General features: G+C 49.2%; 1 protein-coding gene across 1 annotated transcript; it reads right to left on the bottom strand.

The window, feature by feature from the left end:
* Positions 1-398: 398 nt before the first annotated feature.
* On the bottom strand, positions 399-3,242 carry LOC141164100 (uncharacterized). Its single transcript, XM_073649254.1, has 2 exons — positions 1,999-3,242; positions 399-1,206 (listed from the first exon to the last, which is right to left on the bottom strand). The coding sequence occupies exons 1-2, from the start codon at positions 2,857-2,859 to the stop codon at positions 787-789; spliced, it is 1,281 nt and encodes a 426-aa protein (XP_073505355.1). The 5' UTR covers positions 2,860-3,242; the 3' UTR covers positions 399-786.
* Between the last annotated feature and the right edge of the window lie 14,637 nt (positions 3,243-17,879).

Genomic DNA, 17,879 nt, shown 5'->3' with positions numbered 1-17,879 from the left:
TCCCCCTAATGGGGTCAGAGTGGATGTAGTCCCTAATGTCAGATACACTCACCAATGAAGTAGCCAAGGGACGCTCAAAGAGGGGGCCACGGGACAAGGCAGGAGCAGACCGAAATGGGACCTGCGAGCCTCGACGCGCGTTTCGCAAATCCGCTTTATCAAGAGGCATCCCTTGGCTACTTCATTGGTGAGAGTATCTGTAGTTTCCTCCTCCTGTGTAGTCTCCTCCTCCTGTGTAGTCTCCTCCTCCTCCTGTGTAGTCTCCTCCTCCTCCTGTGTAGTCTCCTCTTCTTTCTGTGTTGTCTCCTCCTCCTGGGTAGTCTCCTCTTCCTCGGTAGTCTCCTCCTCCTCCTGGGTAGTCTTCTCCTCCCCCTGTGTAGTCTCCTCCTTTTCCTGTGTAGTCTCCTCCTCCTGTGTAGTCTCCTCCTCCTCCTGGGTAGTCTCCTCCTCCTCCTGGGTAGTCTCCTCCCCCATGTAGTCTCCTCCTCCTCCTGTGTAGTCTCCTCTTCCTGTGTAGTTTCCTCCTCCTGGGTAGTCTCCTCCTCCTCCTGTGTAGTCTTCTCCTCCTCCTGGGTAGTCTGCTCCTCCCCCTGTGTAGTCTTCTCCTCCTCCTGGGTAGTCTTCTCCTCCTCCTGGGTAGTCTCCTCCTCTTCCTGTGTAGTCTCCTCCTCTTCCTCTGTAGTTTCCTCCTCCTGGGTAGTCTCTTCCTCCTCCTGTGTAGTCTTCTCCACCTCCTGGTTAGTCTGCTCCTCCCCCTGTGTAGTCTCCTCCTCTTCCTGTGCAGTCTCATCCTCCTCCTGGGTAGTCTACTCCTCCTCCTGTGTAGTCTTCTCCTCCTTCTGGGTAGTCTTCTCCTCCTCCTGGGTAGTCTCCTCCTCTCCCTGGGTAGTCTCCTCCTCTCCCTGTGTAGTCTCCTCCTCTTCCTGTGTAGTCTCCTCCCCTCTGTGTAGTCTCCTCCTCTTCCTGTGTAGTTTCCTCCTCCTGGGTAGTCTCCTCCTCCTCCTGGGTAGTCTTCTCTTCCTCCTGGGTAGTCTGCTCCTCCCCCTGTGTAGTCTCCTCCTCTTCCTGTGTAGTCTCTTCCTCCTCCTGTGTAGTCTCCTCCTCCTCCTGTGTAGTCTCCTCTTCCTGTGTAGTCTCCTCCTCTTCCTGTGTAGTCTCCTCCTCTTCATGTGTAGTCTCCTCCTCTTCATGTGTAGTCTCTTCCTCCTATGTAGTCTCTTCCTCCTCCTGCATAGTATCCTCATATGTAGTCTCCTCCTCCTCTGTAGTCTCCTCCTCTTGTGTAGTCACCTCCTCCTCCTGTGTAGTCTCCTCCCCCTGTATAGTCTCCTTTTATTCCTGTGTAGTCTCCTCCTCCTATGTAGTCTCCTCCTCCTGTGTAGTCTCCTCTTCCTCCTGTGTAGTCTCATCATCCTGTGTAGGCTCCTCCTCCTGTGTTGTCTCATCATCCTGTGTGGGCTCCTCTTACTACTGTGTAGTCTCCTCCTCCTCTGTAGTTTTGTCCTCCTCCTCTGTAGTTTTCTCCTCCTCCTGGTTAGTCTCCTTCTCCCCCTGTGTAGTCTCCTCCTCTTCCTGTGTAGTCTCTTCCTCCTCCTGTGTAGTGTCCTCCTACTCCTATGTAGTCTCCTCTTCCTGGGTAGTCTCCTCTTCCTCCTATGTAGTCTCCTCCTCCTCCTGTGTAGTCTCCTCCTCCTCCTGTGTAGTCTCCTCCTCCTGTGTAGTCTCCTCCTCCTCTTCCTGTGTAGTCTCCTCCTCCTCTTCCTGTGTAGTCTCTTCCTCCTCCTGCATAGTATCCTCATATGTAGTCTCCTCCTCTGTAGTCTCCTCCTCTTGTGTAGTCACCTCCTCCTCCTGTGTAGTCTCCTCCTCCTGTGTAGTCTCCTCCTCCTCATTTGCAGTCTCCTCCTCCTGTGTAGTGTCCTTCCCCTGTATAGTCTCCTTTACTTCCTGTGTAGTCTCCTCTTCCTGGGTGGTCTCCTCCTCCTCCTATGTAGTTGCCTCCTCTTCCTGTGTAGTCTCATCATCCTGTGTAGTCTCCTCCTCCTCCTTTGTAGTCTTCTCTTCCTCCTTTGTTGTCTCCTCCTCCTCCTGTGTAGTTCCCTCCTCCTCTGTAGTCTCCTCCTTTTCCTGTGTAGTCTCCTCCTCCTCCTGGGTAGTCTCCTCCTCCCACTGTGTAGTCTCCTCCTCTTCCTGTGTAGTGTCCTCCTCCAGGGTACTCCCCTTCTGCTCCTGGGTAGTCTGCTCCTCCCCCTGTGTAGTCTCCTCCTCTTCCTGTGTAGTCTCCTCTTCCTGGGTAGTCTCCTCCTCTTCCTGTGTAGTGTCCTCCTCCTGGGTAGTCCCCTCCTCCTCCTGTGTAGTCTTCTCCTGCTCCTGGGTAGTCTGCTCCTCCCCCTGTGTAGTCTCCTCCTCTTCCTGTGTAGTCTCCTCCTCCTGGGTAGTCTCCTCCTCTTCCTGTGTAGTGTCCTCCTCCTGGGTAGTCCCCTCCTCCTCCTGTGTAGTCTTCTCCTGCTCCTGGGTAGTCTGCTCCTCCCCCTGTGTAGTCTCCTCCTCTTCCTGTGTAGTCTCCTCCTCCTGGGTAGTCTCCTCCTCTTCCTGTGTAGTGTCCTCCTCCTGGGTAGTCCCCTCCTCCTCCTGTGTAGTCTTCTCCTGCTCCTGGGTAGTCTGCTCCTCCCCCTGTGTAGTCTCCTCCTCTTCCTGTGTAGTCTCCTCCTCCTGGGTAGTCTCCTCCTCTTCCTGTGTAGTGTCCTCCTCCTGGGTAGTCCCCTCCTCCTCCTGTGTAGTCTTCTCCTGCTCCTGGTTAGTCTGCTCCTCCCCCTGTGTAGTCTCCTCCTCTTCCTGTGTAGTCTCCTCCTCCTGCATAGTGTCCTCCTCCTGTTGAGGCACTGGGTGCAGTCGCTTTCTCCTGTGCAGAGTTTTCCTCCAGATGGCGCTGTGGAGCTGTGGTACTTTGTATCCTCGTACTTCCTCTCTAGTCTGCACTGTGTGACCTCTCTGTCCTGTTCCTCCACCATGTGAGGGGGAGATAATGATGGCTGGAGGTCCCCACTGACCCCTTCATTCTCCCTCATTGTCTGAGCTCTGCTGAAAGCGGAAATCTGCCGCATTTATGAGCTGAGCACAAGATCTCCGAGCGGTCAGTCTTATTTGCAATTAATTTATTGAATGTGAATGAAATGTTCGTTATCATAGTGGTGGGTCGGGGCCAAAGAAATAATGGGGTCTATATCAGCGGGAGAGGGACGAGCAATAATAAAATCATTTCTCTACTTCTGAAGCCATTTACTGTTCCTCACCCATGATGACAAACATTTCACGGACCCCGTAAAATATGAAGTCTTCAAACAGACCCCAAAAATGTTCCGCCCAAATATAAAGAACAGAGAGAGGGGACAATTATGCATTATGCTAAATGCGCCTTAACACATTTTGACCATACCTCTACCACCTCCAAGCTACACCATCTACCATTTCTTTCTACCCTGGCAGGAGGAGTTGTCAGAGGGGCGCTGACAGTGAGGGGCATTCAGTAGACGCCTGAGACTGCAGGGCTTAGACCCCGATCTGGGACTGTCCACTGTATCCTATGTGATATATACGGGGGTCTTGGTGTGTTCTATGTGCCAGCAGTCTTATATCACACTACGATAAACATTTCATGGCCACCATAAAGTGTGATGCCGACAAGAATGCAGAGTGTCAGGGATCCACTGCCGATGGGTCACACAGATCCCACCGCTGCCACCAGTCAGGGAAACACAACTCCGCTGCCTCCAATCGTCAGGACAATTATTCAATTGACTGACGAGTGATGGACGAGACCGCAGCTGCTTCTAGGCCAGTTATTGGGGAACTCCCAGTGAACGTATGGTATATGCACCTCTGATCCCAACACATGGAATATATATATATATACCCCTTTATCACAAAGGTTTATCACACTATCACAGCCCGGCAAGGTTACTCCGAACCACCCGCTGTGATCTCTTGAGCGAACAGCTCTCTGCTGCCGCTTATCGTCCGGACAACTACACGATTGGCTGACGATTAACGGAGGAGGCCGTAGACTGTTCCCACTAACAGGCCGGTTATCGAAAAACTAAAAGTGAGCGTATAGTATATACACCTCCGGATGCCAACACATGGAATATGTGTATATACCCCCATACGGTCACTGCTAGCTCCGTGATAACCCCAAACTACTCGCTGCCACCACCAGACTTTTTTTATACAAAATACAGGCTGACTGGATACCTGAAAGGTAGCGTATGGCTTCGAGGAGCGGTTACAGAACTAAAGGAACAGAACTATTACATTTTATAATTAATTCAAAGGGAAGCAGTGTTTATGAAAAATATACAAAATATTTTACAAAGGGGACAAAATAATACAGCATATACAGTTACATAAAATAAAAGGGATAAAACAAAAGAAACTTACTACACCAATCAAAAGATATGATTCGGCCTAGCGATGGAGAACACTTTGTTTGAAGAACATCCAGTGGACGGAAATCATGCATACACCGAAATGTATCTCTCTACAGGAACAAAGTTCATAATTTAGCTTAATCTTTTATCAACCCCTGAGTCCCACCCACACACTTCCACATGATGACCTCACATGTGCCAGGTTATGGGCTGGTCTCAGCCCTTCATGATTTTAAGAAATCCCAACTTATGCGATAACTCCTCCCCAGATGTTTGCAGAAGTTCGAGATTGGCGCCATATTTTTCCATCGGGATTTTATCTTTACTTAGATAGCAAACATGGCGCAGCTGTTGTCAGTTATCTGGTTCCTGTGAATTTGTGGCTCATTGGCAGGGGTTACAGTTATGAACAATTATGTGTCTTCTTCCCCTGTTAGCCCCGGTGCTGAAAATGTATGTCTCATTAATATCGGATTTATACAAATTCCAATATTCCATGTTTCCTTTCGGAGACATATATCTGTTATGATGAAAGGAATGTGTATACTGGGTGACAAAAGCTATTTCGGGTGTGAGGAATCTGCTTTAATTCTCTTGAAACTTAAAAGTCCTTTTCCCGTGGACAAAAGGCTTCCACTGCCCTGTTTATGTATAAACACATGTACCCTTTTTGTTGTTCAACTCTTTGAAAAGAGTTCTCCTGTCTATTTTAAATCTGTTTGTCTTTCTCATAAACGGCATCTTCTTTCAGTCACATGGCCATCAAAAGGACTTCATGCATTTTAACTAAGATGGTTCACATCTCTTTGTCTATCTTGTCTATTGTACAATCCTGCATCTAAGAGTGTCAGCTCTTTTCTCCTACTGCAACTGAGAGAGAGGAGAAGGGAGAGGAGAGAATGTCCCTCTCTGGTGGGGCTGCAGCTGCTAATATTTTCTATGACAGAATGTATAACGTATCTCTATGGGAGCTGTATATGCTGTGTGCTGTGAGCTCCCCCTAGTGGTGGCTGCAGGTATAATGTATCTCTATGGGAGCTGTATACACTGTGTCAGGGTTTATAACAACTATCACAGCCCGGGAAAGTCACGCAGAACCACCTGCTGCGATCTTTCTCTCGAACAGCTCTCTACATGAGGTGTGTAACTCTCTACAGGAACGCAGATCATAATTCGGCTGGATCTTTTATCAGCCCCTGAGTTCCACCCACACACACCCCCATGATGACATCACGTGGGCTGGGTTGTGGGATGTCCTCAGCCATTTAGGATTTTATGAAACCCCCAACTTATGCGATAACTTCACTCCTGATGGTCACAGAAGTTTGAGATTGCCGCCGTATTTTCTATCGGGATTTTACCTTTTCATAGATATTAAACATGGCCTAGCTGTTGTTAGCTATCTGAATTTGTGGAACACTGTGGATTTGTGGTTCATAGGCAGGGGTTACAGTTATGAAAAATTATGTATCTTCTTCCTCTATTAGCCCAGCCACTAAAAATATATCATAGAATCATAGAATCATAGAATGGTAGAGTTGGAGGGGACCTCCTGGGTCATCTGGTCCAACCCCCTGCTCAAAGCAGGATTCACTAGATCATCTCAGACAGATGTCTGTCCAGCCTCTGTTTGAAGACGTCCATTGAAGGGGAACTCACCACCTCTCTTGGCAGCCTGTTCCACTCATTAATCACCCTAACTGTCAAAAAGTTTTTTCTAATATCTAATCTGTGTCTCCTCCCATTTAGTTTCATCCCATTGCTTCTAGTCTTTCCTTGTGCAAATGAGAATAAAGATGATCCTTCTACAATGTGACAGCCCTTGACATATTTGTAGACAGCTATTAAGTCTCCTCTCAGTCTTCTTTTTTGCAAGCTAAACATTCCCAAATCCTGCAACCGTTCCTCATAGGACATGGTTTGCAGACCAGTCACCATTCTGGTCGCTCTTCTCTGAACTTGCTCCAGTTTGTCTATGTCTTTTTTAAAATGTGGTGCCCAAAACTGTACACAGTATCCAGATGAGGTCTGACCAAAGAGGAGTAAAGACCGATAATGACTTCACGTGATCTAGACTGTATGCTTCTGTTAATACATCCCAGAATTGTATTTGCCTTTTTTGCTGCTGCATCACACTGTTGACTCATGTTCAGTCTATGATCTATTAGTATACCTAAGTCTTTTTCACATGTACTGTTGCTTAGCTCTATTCCTCCCATTCTGTAGATGCTTTTTTCATTTTTATTGCCCAGATGTAGTACTTTGCATTTTTCCCTGTTAAAAACCATTCTGTTGGTTGCTGCCCACTGCTCCAGGTTATTTAGGTCTTTTTGAATCCTCTCTCTCTCTTCTCTAGTATTAGCTATCCCTCCTAGCTTTGTGTCATCAGCAAATTTAATCAGTTTACCCTCAATTCCTTTATCTAAATCATTGATAAAGATGTTGAACAATACAGGTCCCAGGACGGAGCCCTGTGGTACCCCACTTGAGACATTCATCCAGCTGGATGTGAAGCCATTTACAACCACCCTTTGAGTCCGATCACTAAGCCAGTTATGAATCCACCTAACAGTTGCCTGGTCCATTGCATACTTGGTCATTTTTTCAATAAGGATGGTGTGAGATACTTTGTCAAATGCTTTGCTGAAGTCAAGATATACTATATCTACAGCATTTCCCTGATCCACCCAGTCAGTGATTCTGTCATAGAAGGAAATTAAGTTAGTCTGACATGACTTGTTAGTTACAAACCCATGCTGACTCTGGTTAATCACTTCATTCTTATCCATGTACTTACATACATGTTGTTTAATAATTTGTTCAAAGATCTTTCCTGGTATAGAAGTCAGACTCACCGGCCTATAGTTCCCTGGGTCCACCTTCTTCCCCTTTTTGAAGATAGGAACAACATTTGCTCTTCTCCAGTCTTCTGGGACTTCTCCTGTTCTCCAAGAATTTTCAAAGATTATGGAGAGTGGTTCTAAAATTTCTTCTACGATCTCCTTCAGTACTCTGGGGTGTAATTCATCTGGACCTGGAGACTTGAACTCATTTATGTTAGCTAAATATTCCCTCACAATCTTTCTGTTTACAGATAACTTGGATTCCTCTATTCCTTTAAAAGGACAGTGAAGATTAGTTGATGTTACATTTTCTTTCTGAGAGAAAACAGATGCAAAATAGGAGTTAAAAAGTTCGGCCTTCTCAACATCCTCTCTTACCATTTCTCCATTTTCATCCTGTAAAAATCCTATAGCATCTTTGACTTTTCTTTTACTTTTGACATACCCCCAAAATCCTTTTTTATTGCTTTTGACATCTCTTGCAAGCCTTAATTCATTGTCAGCTTTAGCTAACCTGATACGTGCCCTACAGGATCTGCAGACTGCATTATAATCTTCTTTAGATATGCCTCCCTCTTTCCATTTAATAAACATTTCTTTCTTTCTTTTTAGCATGTGTTTAAGTTCTGTGTTCATCCATCCTGGTTTCCTTAAATGCTTCCCATTCTTCCTACTTTTCGGGATTGTTAATGATTGTGCTTTGAGAATCTCATTTTTAAAAATTTCCCATCCTTCCTGGACATTTTTGTCCTTAAGGACATCCAGCCATTGGATCCCTCCTATTCTCTTTCTGAGTCTCTTAAAATCTGCCTTTCTAAAATCTAACCTTGAAGTTTGAGTCTTCACATGTCTTCCTCCTCTAGTTATCCAAAATTCTATAATAGCATGATCGCTGCCTCCTAGGGTCCCAGCCACCTTTACCTCCTCAACCATTTCCTCCCTGTTTATAAGGATTAGATCCAAAGTAGCAGATCCCCTTGTTTTCTCCCCTACCTTTTGGAAGATAAAGTTGTCAGCAAGAGAGGATAAGAATTTGCTTGACCTGTTAGTTTTACTTGAGAGAGATTCCCAACAAATGTCTGGATAGTTGAAATCTCCCATGACCACTACGTCATATTTTTTGGAGAACTTGGTCATTTGATACATAAAGAGTTCATCCATATCTTCAGCTTGCCCAGGTGGCCTGTAGTAAATGCCTACAATGGTGTCCTTTCCGTTGTTCTCTCCTTGTATTCTTACCCAAACAGTTTCCACAGAACTCCCAGTCTCTGAAGCTTCAATCTCTGTGCAGATATTCGCTTTTCTAACATACAATGCGACACCTCCTCCTCGTTTATCAAGTCTGTTTCTTGCAAATAAGTTGTATCCTTTTAGCCTTTTATTCCAATCATGTGTATCGTCCCACCAAGTTTCAGTGATTCCAATGACATCATATTCCTTTTCCTGCATTAGTAGTTCCAATTCTCCTTGTTTGTTGCCCATGCTTTGTGCATTTGTATAAAAACATTTTAGTTTGTGATTGGTTTCTCTTCCTCCCATATTTTTATTATTTAGATTTTTTTGTCTTTGTTCTTCTTTTCCACTTCCAGTAGCAGAGATCTCAATAGTATTTGTCAGCTGTATGGCTTTTTCTGGCCTTTTGCTTCCCTTCCCACATTGTTCTGGTATAAAGCTCTTCTGATGAGTGTAGCAAGGCGACTTCCAAATACATGTTTTCCAGTCTTCGTAAGGTGCACCCCATCTCTAGCAAGTAGTCCATCGTATAGGTAATTCATCCCGTGATCCAGAAATCCAAATCCTTGTTGACGGCACCATCGACGTAGCCAGTTGTTCACCTGTAGAATCTTATTCCACCTCATTGTTCCATGGCCATCCACTGGGAGGATGGATGAGAAGACCACCTGCGCTCCCAATTCTTTCACTTTCTTGCCTAAGTCTTCAAAGTCACTGCAGATGGTTTCCAGGTCCTTTCTTGCGGTGTCATTTGTCCCCACATGTATTAGCAGGAATGGGTAGTGATCTGTAGGTCTGAAGAGTCTTGATATCCTGTCAGACACATCTTTAATTTTTGCTCCTGGAAGACAGCACATTTCTCTTGAGGTTATGTCTGGTCTGCAGATAGCGGCCTCTGTTCCTCTTAACAGGGAATCCCCCATGACCACCACTCTCCGTTTTTTCTTCACAACATTCTTCTTTCTCCATCCAGGAGGATTCTGAGGGCTTACAAGGTTATTCATTGCTGGCAAAGTCTTATTTTGCTGTATTTCTTCATGGTTCTCCTGCGTGAGAGCCTGGTACTGGTTCCTGAGCAGTATGGCTGCTGACTGCCTCTCGATCCTCCGGCTTCTGTGGGTCACAGGCTTCCATTCCTCTGTTTCGTCAGGTGCAGTGAGAATTTCTTCTCTTTCTGAATCATGAAGAGATAATTCTGCTCTGTCTAAGAACTCTTCACCTTCCTTAATGATTTTCAAGGTAGTTAACCTCTCTTCTAGATTTCGCAACTTTTCCTCCAACAGGGACACAAGCTGCATTTCTGGCATGTGAAGTTTGGCTTTTCCACTGGCAAGTCTGTGAACATGTAGCAGGATATGCAGCTCACCAAATGGCTCCTGGACTCTTCCATGTTCTTACTGTTAATGTTCTGAAAACAGTGAAAAAAGCCTCAATATGCGTGCACCGGTCGGCGCGCGGTTTACCGATGTCCTCTTTCCAGCTCCAACAGCCAAAATCCAGTGTTCTTTGAGCTCGCGGAGACTCTTCAATTACCCCAAAATGCAGTGGAAATATGCAAATTATCTCCTCAGGACTCCTCCCCTGGTTTTTTGTCTCATCACAATCGGATTTATACACACTCTGATATTTCATGATTTTTTCAGAGACATATGTCTGTTGAGTTGCAATATTTCTCTTACAGGGACAAAGTTGTCTAGTGTAAATATAAATCATTTTCTTTCAAAAGACAATGTATTTCCTGCAGACAAAACATTTCTTCCATTTCTGTGTCTATGCTTAAACACGTGTCTCTGTTGTTGTCTGAAAAGACCTTTTGTTTAATTACCTATCCATTCTGAATTTCTCCCAAAAGGCATATTCTTTCAGTCATCTGGGCCTTAAAAGGACTTCATGCGTGTTAATTAGGATGTCTACTGCCATTTTACATGAAGGCAGCTTTGATTGTAAGCTCTTGTGTGGTGCTGCAACTGAGAGAGGGGAGGTGGGGGAATGTCCCTCTCTGGTAGGGCTGCAGAGTTGCTAATATTTTCTATGACACATCTTTTCTATGACACACTGTGTGCTGTGAGCTCCTCCTAGTGGTAGAATATATAATGTATCTATATGGGAGCGTTATACACTGTGTGCACTGAGCTCCCCCTAGTGGTGACTGCAGGTAAAATGTATTTCTATGGGAGATGTGAAGACACGGGATCTTCTTGGGCATAATACTACTCAGACAACACAGCATGAGGGTAAAGCAGTGTGGCAATACTTTACTGAACCACCAAACAGACAATAAACATATTGAACAGCCCCAGCAAATCCCCAAGGTGGTGAAAAATTACACAGTCTCACCCTTCCACTGGCCCGCCCAGAATAGAGCAGCTGCGACTTTGGGACTTCCAGGGCCAACTATCTCAACCCTGCTTTGGGTGGGCACCTACAGAGAGGAGGTAGCAGCAAGCTTAGGAAGCTGACAGTCTATTGAAGAGACCCGAGGGTCCCACCCTGGCTTCTCCGAACATATCCATGGAACCAGGTGACCGGAGGGTCCCAACTTGGCTTTCTCCGAGTGTATCCGTGGAACAGGTGACTGGATGGTCCCAACCTGGCTTTCTCCGAGCGTACCCATGGGCTCCAGGTAAGCAGAGGATCCCACCTTGCAACCCCAAACAACATATTCATGGGACTAGGTGACCTCATCATCCCAACCTGGTTTCCCAAAATGTATCCATGGGTTCTGTGATAGTCAATCGAGCAGATCTGTATCCTTCCAGCCAGGACCGTCTTCCCTTAGGCTGGCATCCTGTAGAATCCAAATCTGTGTCCTTCTGGATGGAGCCATGCTACCAAGCTGCTGTTCTGAAGAGTTACTGTGCCTCTCAGAGGCTCTCTTGGCAGTCATTTTGTAAAGGTGTTTCTTATTATTCATAGGGCAGAGGGTGGTGGTAGGGGCTCATGTCTCATTGTTTGAGCGTTTAATCAATTTGTATGGTTTTGTTTCCATTACTCTGCAGATCAACAAGCTAGCTGACCTTGTTCAATATGTAATTAGAATATTAGCAAACAACATTGTTCAAAAACCCTGTACAATAAACTGTGGGAGCTGATATCAGATGTAAATAACAGCCATTCATCAATTACCAAGTATCAACTCAACCTACAAGAGAAGTCAACATTCCGACTTATGACAAAAGTCCATGCTTCTTGTCCCACCCGAAGAAAGAAACAAATCACTTCACAGCATAAAAATAATAGTGTATTTCTCCTGACCTACTGAATTTAGACATCTGGATAATTAAGATTAAAAGCTGTGTTGTCACAAGAGTTGTTTACTCCTGTGTGCTGTGAGCTCCCCCTAGTGGTGACTGCAGGTAGAATGTATAATGTATCTCTATGGGAGCTGTATACACTGTGTGCTGTGAGCTCCTCCTAGTGGTGACTGCAGGTAGAATGTATAATGTATCTCTATGGGAGCTGTATACACTGTGTGCTGTGAGCTCCCCCTAGTGGTGACTGCAGGTAGAATGTATAATGTATCTCTATGGGAGCTGTATACACTGTGTGCTGTGAGCTCCTCCTAGTGGTGTCTGCAGGTAGAATGTATAATGTATCTCTATGGGAGCTGTATACACTGTGTGCTGTGAGCTCCTCCTAGTGGTGACTGCAGGTAGAATGTATAATGTATCTCTATGGGAGCTGTATACACTGTGTGCTGTGAGCTCCCCCTAGTGGTGACTGCAGGTAGAATGTATAATGTATCTCTATGGAAGCTGTATACACTTTGTGCTGTGAGCTCCTCCTAGTGGTGACTCCAGGTAGTATGTATAATGTATCTCTATGGGAGCTGTATACACTGTGTGCTGTGAGCTCCTCCTAGTGGTGACTGCAGGTAAAATGTATAATGTATCTCTATGGGAGCTGTATACACTGTGTGCTGTGAGCTCCCCCTAGTGGTGACTGCAGGTAGAATGTATAATGTATCTCTATGGGAGCTGTATACACTGTGTGCTGTGAGCTCCTCCTAGTGGTGTCTGCAGGTAGAATGTATAATATATCTCTATGGGAGCTGTATACACTGTGTGCTGTGAGCTCCTCCTAGTGGTGACTGGAGGTAGAATGTATAATGTATCTCTATGGGAGCTGTATACACTGTGTGCTGTGAGCTCCCCCTAGTGGTGACTGCAGGTAGAATGTATAATGTATCTCTATGGGAGCTATATACACTGTGTGCTGTGAGCTCCTCCTAGTGGTGACTGCAGGTAGAATGTATAATGTATCTCTATGGGAGCTATATACACTGTGTGCTGTGAGCTCCTCCTAGTGGTGACTGCAGGTAGAATGTATAATGTATCTCTATGGGAGCTGTATACACTGTGTGCTGTGAGCTCCCCCTAGTGGTGACTGCAGGTAGAATGTATAATGTATCTCTATGGGAGCTGTATACACTGTGTGCTGTGAGCTCCTCCTAGTGGTGACTGCAGGTAGAATGTATAATGTATCTCTATGGGAGCTGTATATACTGTGTGCTATATACACTGTGTGCCACAGATCCTAACCCTCCGGCATCCTTCCACCAACCCCAAAACTAAAACATGCCTCTCCTCTCCTTCTCTGGGGTCAGCCCCCTCCCAGTGCAGAAGTCATGACACCCTTTCCCTTAAGTATTTACTGTTCGCTAAAACAATGAAGAATATTCTAAGACCCCTGTGGTGACGGCTCCACTGTGTCTACAATCTACACATAATGAGATTATTGGCTGTTGGAACAATGGTTAGATACTCCTGAGATACAGATTAGTGGAATGCTGGACATTTTACAAGGTATCAGAACTATATAAAACATAACAAGTAAATCACTAATAACACACAATAATAATATTGACAAAAATGGTGGTCCGTGCAGGAAAAGTATCATTGTCTTTAGTAAGTGGGCAGCTCCTCACAGTGGGTATCACCTGATACAAAGCCAGGGGAACTACTGAGAACGTAAGGACTGAGAGAACTGTATTTTGGCCATTTACCTGGAATTGGCTGTGATTATAAAATATTGTGGCATCGTTAACCTGCCGAGGTGATTACTTACAACCCACAACCTAAGATCTCTACAGCACCAATACACCAAAACTAGGCACCTGTGACTCCTGCACCATGAGATGCTCGTGTCTCCCCTCCGCACATCGCACTGATACACCAGGACTAGGCGCCTGTGACTCCTGCGCCATGAGATGCTCGTGTCTCCCCTCCGCACATCGCACTGATACACCAGGACTAGGCGCCTGTGACTCCTGCGCCATGAGACGCTCGTGTCTCCCCTCCGCACATCGCACTGATACACCAGGACTAGGCGCCTGTGACTCCTGCGCCCATGAGATGCTCGTGTCTCCCCTCCGCACATCGCACTGATACACCAGGACAAGGCGCCTGTGACTCCTGCGCCCATGAGACGCTCGTGTCTCCCCTCCGCACATCGCACTGATACACCAGGACTAGGCGCCTGTGACTCCTGCGCCCATGAGATGCTCGTGTCTCCCCTCCGCACATCGCACTGATACACCAGGACTAGGCGCCTGTGACTCCTGCGCCCATGAGATGCTCGTGTCTCCCCTCCGCACATCGCACTGATACACCAGGACTAGGCGCCTGTGACTCCTGCGCCCATGAGACGCTCGTGTCTCCCCTCCGCACATCGCACTGATACACCAGGACTAGGCGCCTGTGACTCCTGCGCCCATGAGACGCTCGTGTCTCCCCTCCGCACATCGCACTGATACACCAGGACTAGGCGCCTGTGACTCCTGCGCCCATGAGATGCTCGTGTCTCCCCTCCGCACATCGCACTGATACACCAGGACAAGGCGCCTGTGACTCCTGCGCCCATGAGACGCTCGTGTCTCCCCTCCGCACATCGCACTGACACGCCAGGACTAGGCGCCTGTGACTCCTGCGCCCATGAGACGCTCGTGTCTCCCCTCCGCACATCGCACTGATACACCAGGACTAGGCGCCTGTGACTCCTGCGCCCATGAGACGCTCGTGTCTCCCCTCCGCACATCGCACTGACACACCAGGACTAGGCGCCTGTGACTCCTGCGCCCATGAGATGCTCGTGTCTCCCCTCCGCACATTGCACTGATACACCAGGACAAGGCGCCTGTGACTCCTGCGCCATGAGATGCTCGTGTCTCCCCTCCGCACATCGCACTGATACACCAGGACTAGGCGCCTGTGACTCCTGCCCCATGAGACGCTCGTGTCTATCCTTCGCACATCGCACTGATACACCAGGACTAGGCGCCTGTGACTCCTGCGCCCATGAGACGCTCGTGTCTCCCCTCCGCACATCGCACTGATACACCAGGACTAGACTAGGCGCCTGTGACTCCTGCGCCCATGAGATGCTCGTGTCTCCCCTCCGCACATCGCACTGATACACCAGGACTAGGCGCCTGTGACTCCTGCGCCATGAGACGCTCGTGTCTCCCCTCCGCACATCGCACTGATACACCAGGACTAGGCGCCTGTGACTCCTGCGCCCATGAGACGCTCGTGTCTCCCCTCCGCACATCGCACTGATACACCAGGACTAGGCGCCTGTGACTCCTGCGCCCATGAGACGCTCGTGTCTCCCCTCCGCACATCGCACTGATACACCAGGACTAGGCGCCTGTGACTCCTGCGCCCATGAGATGCTCGTGTCTCCCCTCCGCACATCGCACTGATACACCAGGACAAGGCGCCTGTGACTCCTGCGCCCATGAGACGCTCGTGTCTCCCCTCCGCACATCGCACTGACACGCCAGGACTAGGCGCCTGTGACTCCTGCGCCCATGAGACGCTCGTGTCTCCCCTCCGCACATCGCACTGATACACCAGGACTAGGCGCCTGTGACTCCTGCGCCCATGAGACGCTCGTGTCTCCCCTCCGCACATCGCACTGACACACCAGGACTAGGCGCCTGTGACTACTGCGCCCATGAGATGCTCGTGTCTCCCCTCCGCACATTGCACTGATACACCAGGACAAGGCGCCTGTGACTCCTGCGCCATGAGATGCTCGTGTCTCCCCTCCGCACATCGCACTGATACACCAGGACTAGGCGCCTGTGACTCCTGCCCCATGAGACGCTCGTGTCTCTCCTTCGCACATCGCACTGATACACCAGGACTAGGCGCCTGTGACTCCTGCGCCCATGAGACGCTCGTGTCTCCCCTCCGCACATCGCACTGATACACCAGGACTAGACTAGGCGCCTGTGACTCCTGCGCCCATGAGATGCTCGTGTCTCCCCTCCGCACATCGCACTGATACACCAGGACTAGGCGCCTGTGACTCCTGCGCCATGAGACGCTCGTGTCTCCCCTCCGCACATCGCACTGATACACCAGGACTAGGCGCCTGTGACTCCTGCGCCCATGAGATGCTCGTGTCTCCCCTCCGCACATCGCACTGATACACCAGGACTAGGCGCCTGTGACTGCTGCGCCATGAGATGCTCGTGTCTCCCCTCCGCACATCGTACTGATACACCAGGACTAGGCGCCTGTGATTCCTGCGCCCATGAGACGCTCGTGTCTCCCCTCCGCACATCGCACTGATACACCAGGACTAGGCGCCTGTGATTCCTGCGCCCATGAGATGCTCGTGTCTCTCCTCCGCACATCGCACTGATACACCAGGACTAGGTGCCTGTGACTCCTGCGCCCATGAGATGCTCGTGTCTCCCCTCCGCACACTGCACTGATACACCAGGACAAGGCGCCTGTGACTCCTGCGCCCATGAGATGCTCGTGTCTCCCCTCCGCACATCGCACTGATACACCAGGACTAGGCGCCTGTGAGTACTCCGCCCATGAGACGCTCGTGTCTCCCCTCCGCACATCGCACTGATACACCAGGACTAGGCGCCTGTGACTCCTGCACCCATGAGACGCTCGTGTCTCCCCTCCGTACATCGCACTGATACACCAGGACTAGGCGCCTGTGACTCCTGCGCCCATGTGATGCTCGTGTCTCCCCTCCGCACATCGCACTGATACAGCAGGACTAGGCGCCTGTGACTCCTGCGCCATGAGATGCTCGTGTCTCCCCTCCGTACATCGCACTGATACACCAGGACTAGGCGCCTGTGACTCCTGCGCCCATGAGACGCTCGTACCTGCTCTCCGCACATTGCACTGATACACCAGGACTAGGCGCCTGTGACTCCTGCACCCATGAGATGCTCGTGTCTCCCTCCGTACATTGCACTGATACACCGGGACTAGGCGCCTGTGACTCCTGCGCCCATGAGACGCTCGTGTCTCCCCTCCGCACATCGCACTGATACAACAGGACTAGGCGCCCGTGACTCCTGCGCCCATGAGACGCTCGTGTCTCCCCTCCACACATCGCACTGATACACCAGGACTAGGCGCCTGTGACTCCTGCGCCATGAGATGCTCGTGTCTCCCCTCCGCACATCGCACTGATACACCAGGACTAGGCGCCTGTGACTCCTGCGCCCATGAGACGCTCGTGTCTCCCCTCCGCACATTGCACTGATACACCAGGACTAGGCGCCTGTGACTCCTGCGCCCATGAGACGCTCGTGTCTCCCCTCCGCACATCACACTGATACACCAGGACTAGGTGCCTGTGACTCCTGCCCCATGAGATGCTCGTGTCTCCCCTCCGCACATCGCACTGATACACCAGGACTAGGCGCCTGTGACTCCTGCACCCATGAGATGCTCGTGTCTCCCTCCGTACATTGCACTGATACACCGGGACTAGGCGCCTGTGACTCCTGCGCCCATGAGACGCTCGTGTCTCCCCTCCGCACATCACACTGATACACCAGGACTAGGTGCCTGTGACTCCTGCCCCATGAGATGCTCGTGTCTCCCCTCCGCACATCGCACTGATACACCAGGACTAGACGCCTGTGACTCCTGCACCCATGAGATGCTCGTGTCTCCCTCCGTACATTGCACTGATACACCGGGACTAGGCGCCTGTGACTCCTGCGCCCATGAGACGCTCGTGTCTCCCCTCCGCACATCGCACTGATACACCAGGACTAGGCGCCCGTGACTCCTGCGCCCATGAGACGCTCGTGTCTCCCCTCCACACATCGCACTGATACACCAGGACTAGGCGCCTGTGACTCCTGCGCCATGAGATGCTCGTGTCTCCCCTCCGCACATCGCACTGATACACCAGGACTAGGCGCCTGTGACTCCTGCGCCCATGAGACGCTCGTGTCTCCCCTCCGCACATTGCACTGATACACCAGGACTAGGCGCCTGTGACTCCTGCGCCCATGAGACGCTCGTGTCTCCCCTCCGCACATCACACTGATACACCAGGACTAGGTGCCTGTGACTCCTGCCCCATGAGATGCTCGTGTCTC

This window comes from Phyllobates terribilis, unplaced genomic scaffold, assembly GCF_046119375.1.
Source record: "Phyllobates terribilis strain yellow unplaced genomic scaffold, ASM4611937v1 Scaffold_10__3_contigs__length_209671492, whole genome shotgun sequence".
Lineage (NCBI taxonomy): Eukaryota > Metazoa > Chordata > Amphibia > Anura > Dendrobatidae > Phyllobates > Phyllobates terribilis.
This window is presented reverse-complemented; position numbering and strand designations above follow the sequence as displayed.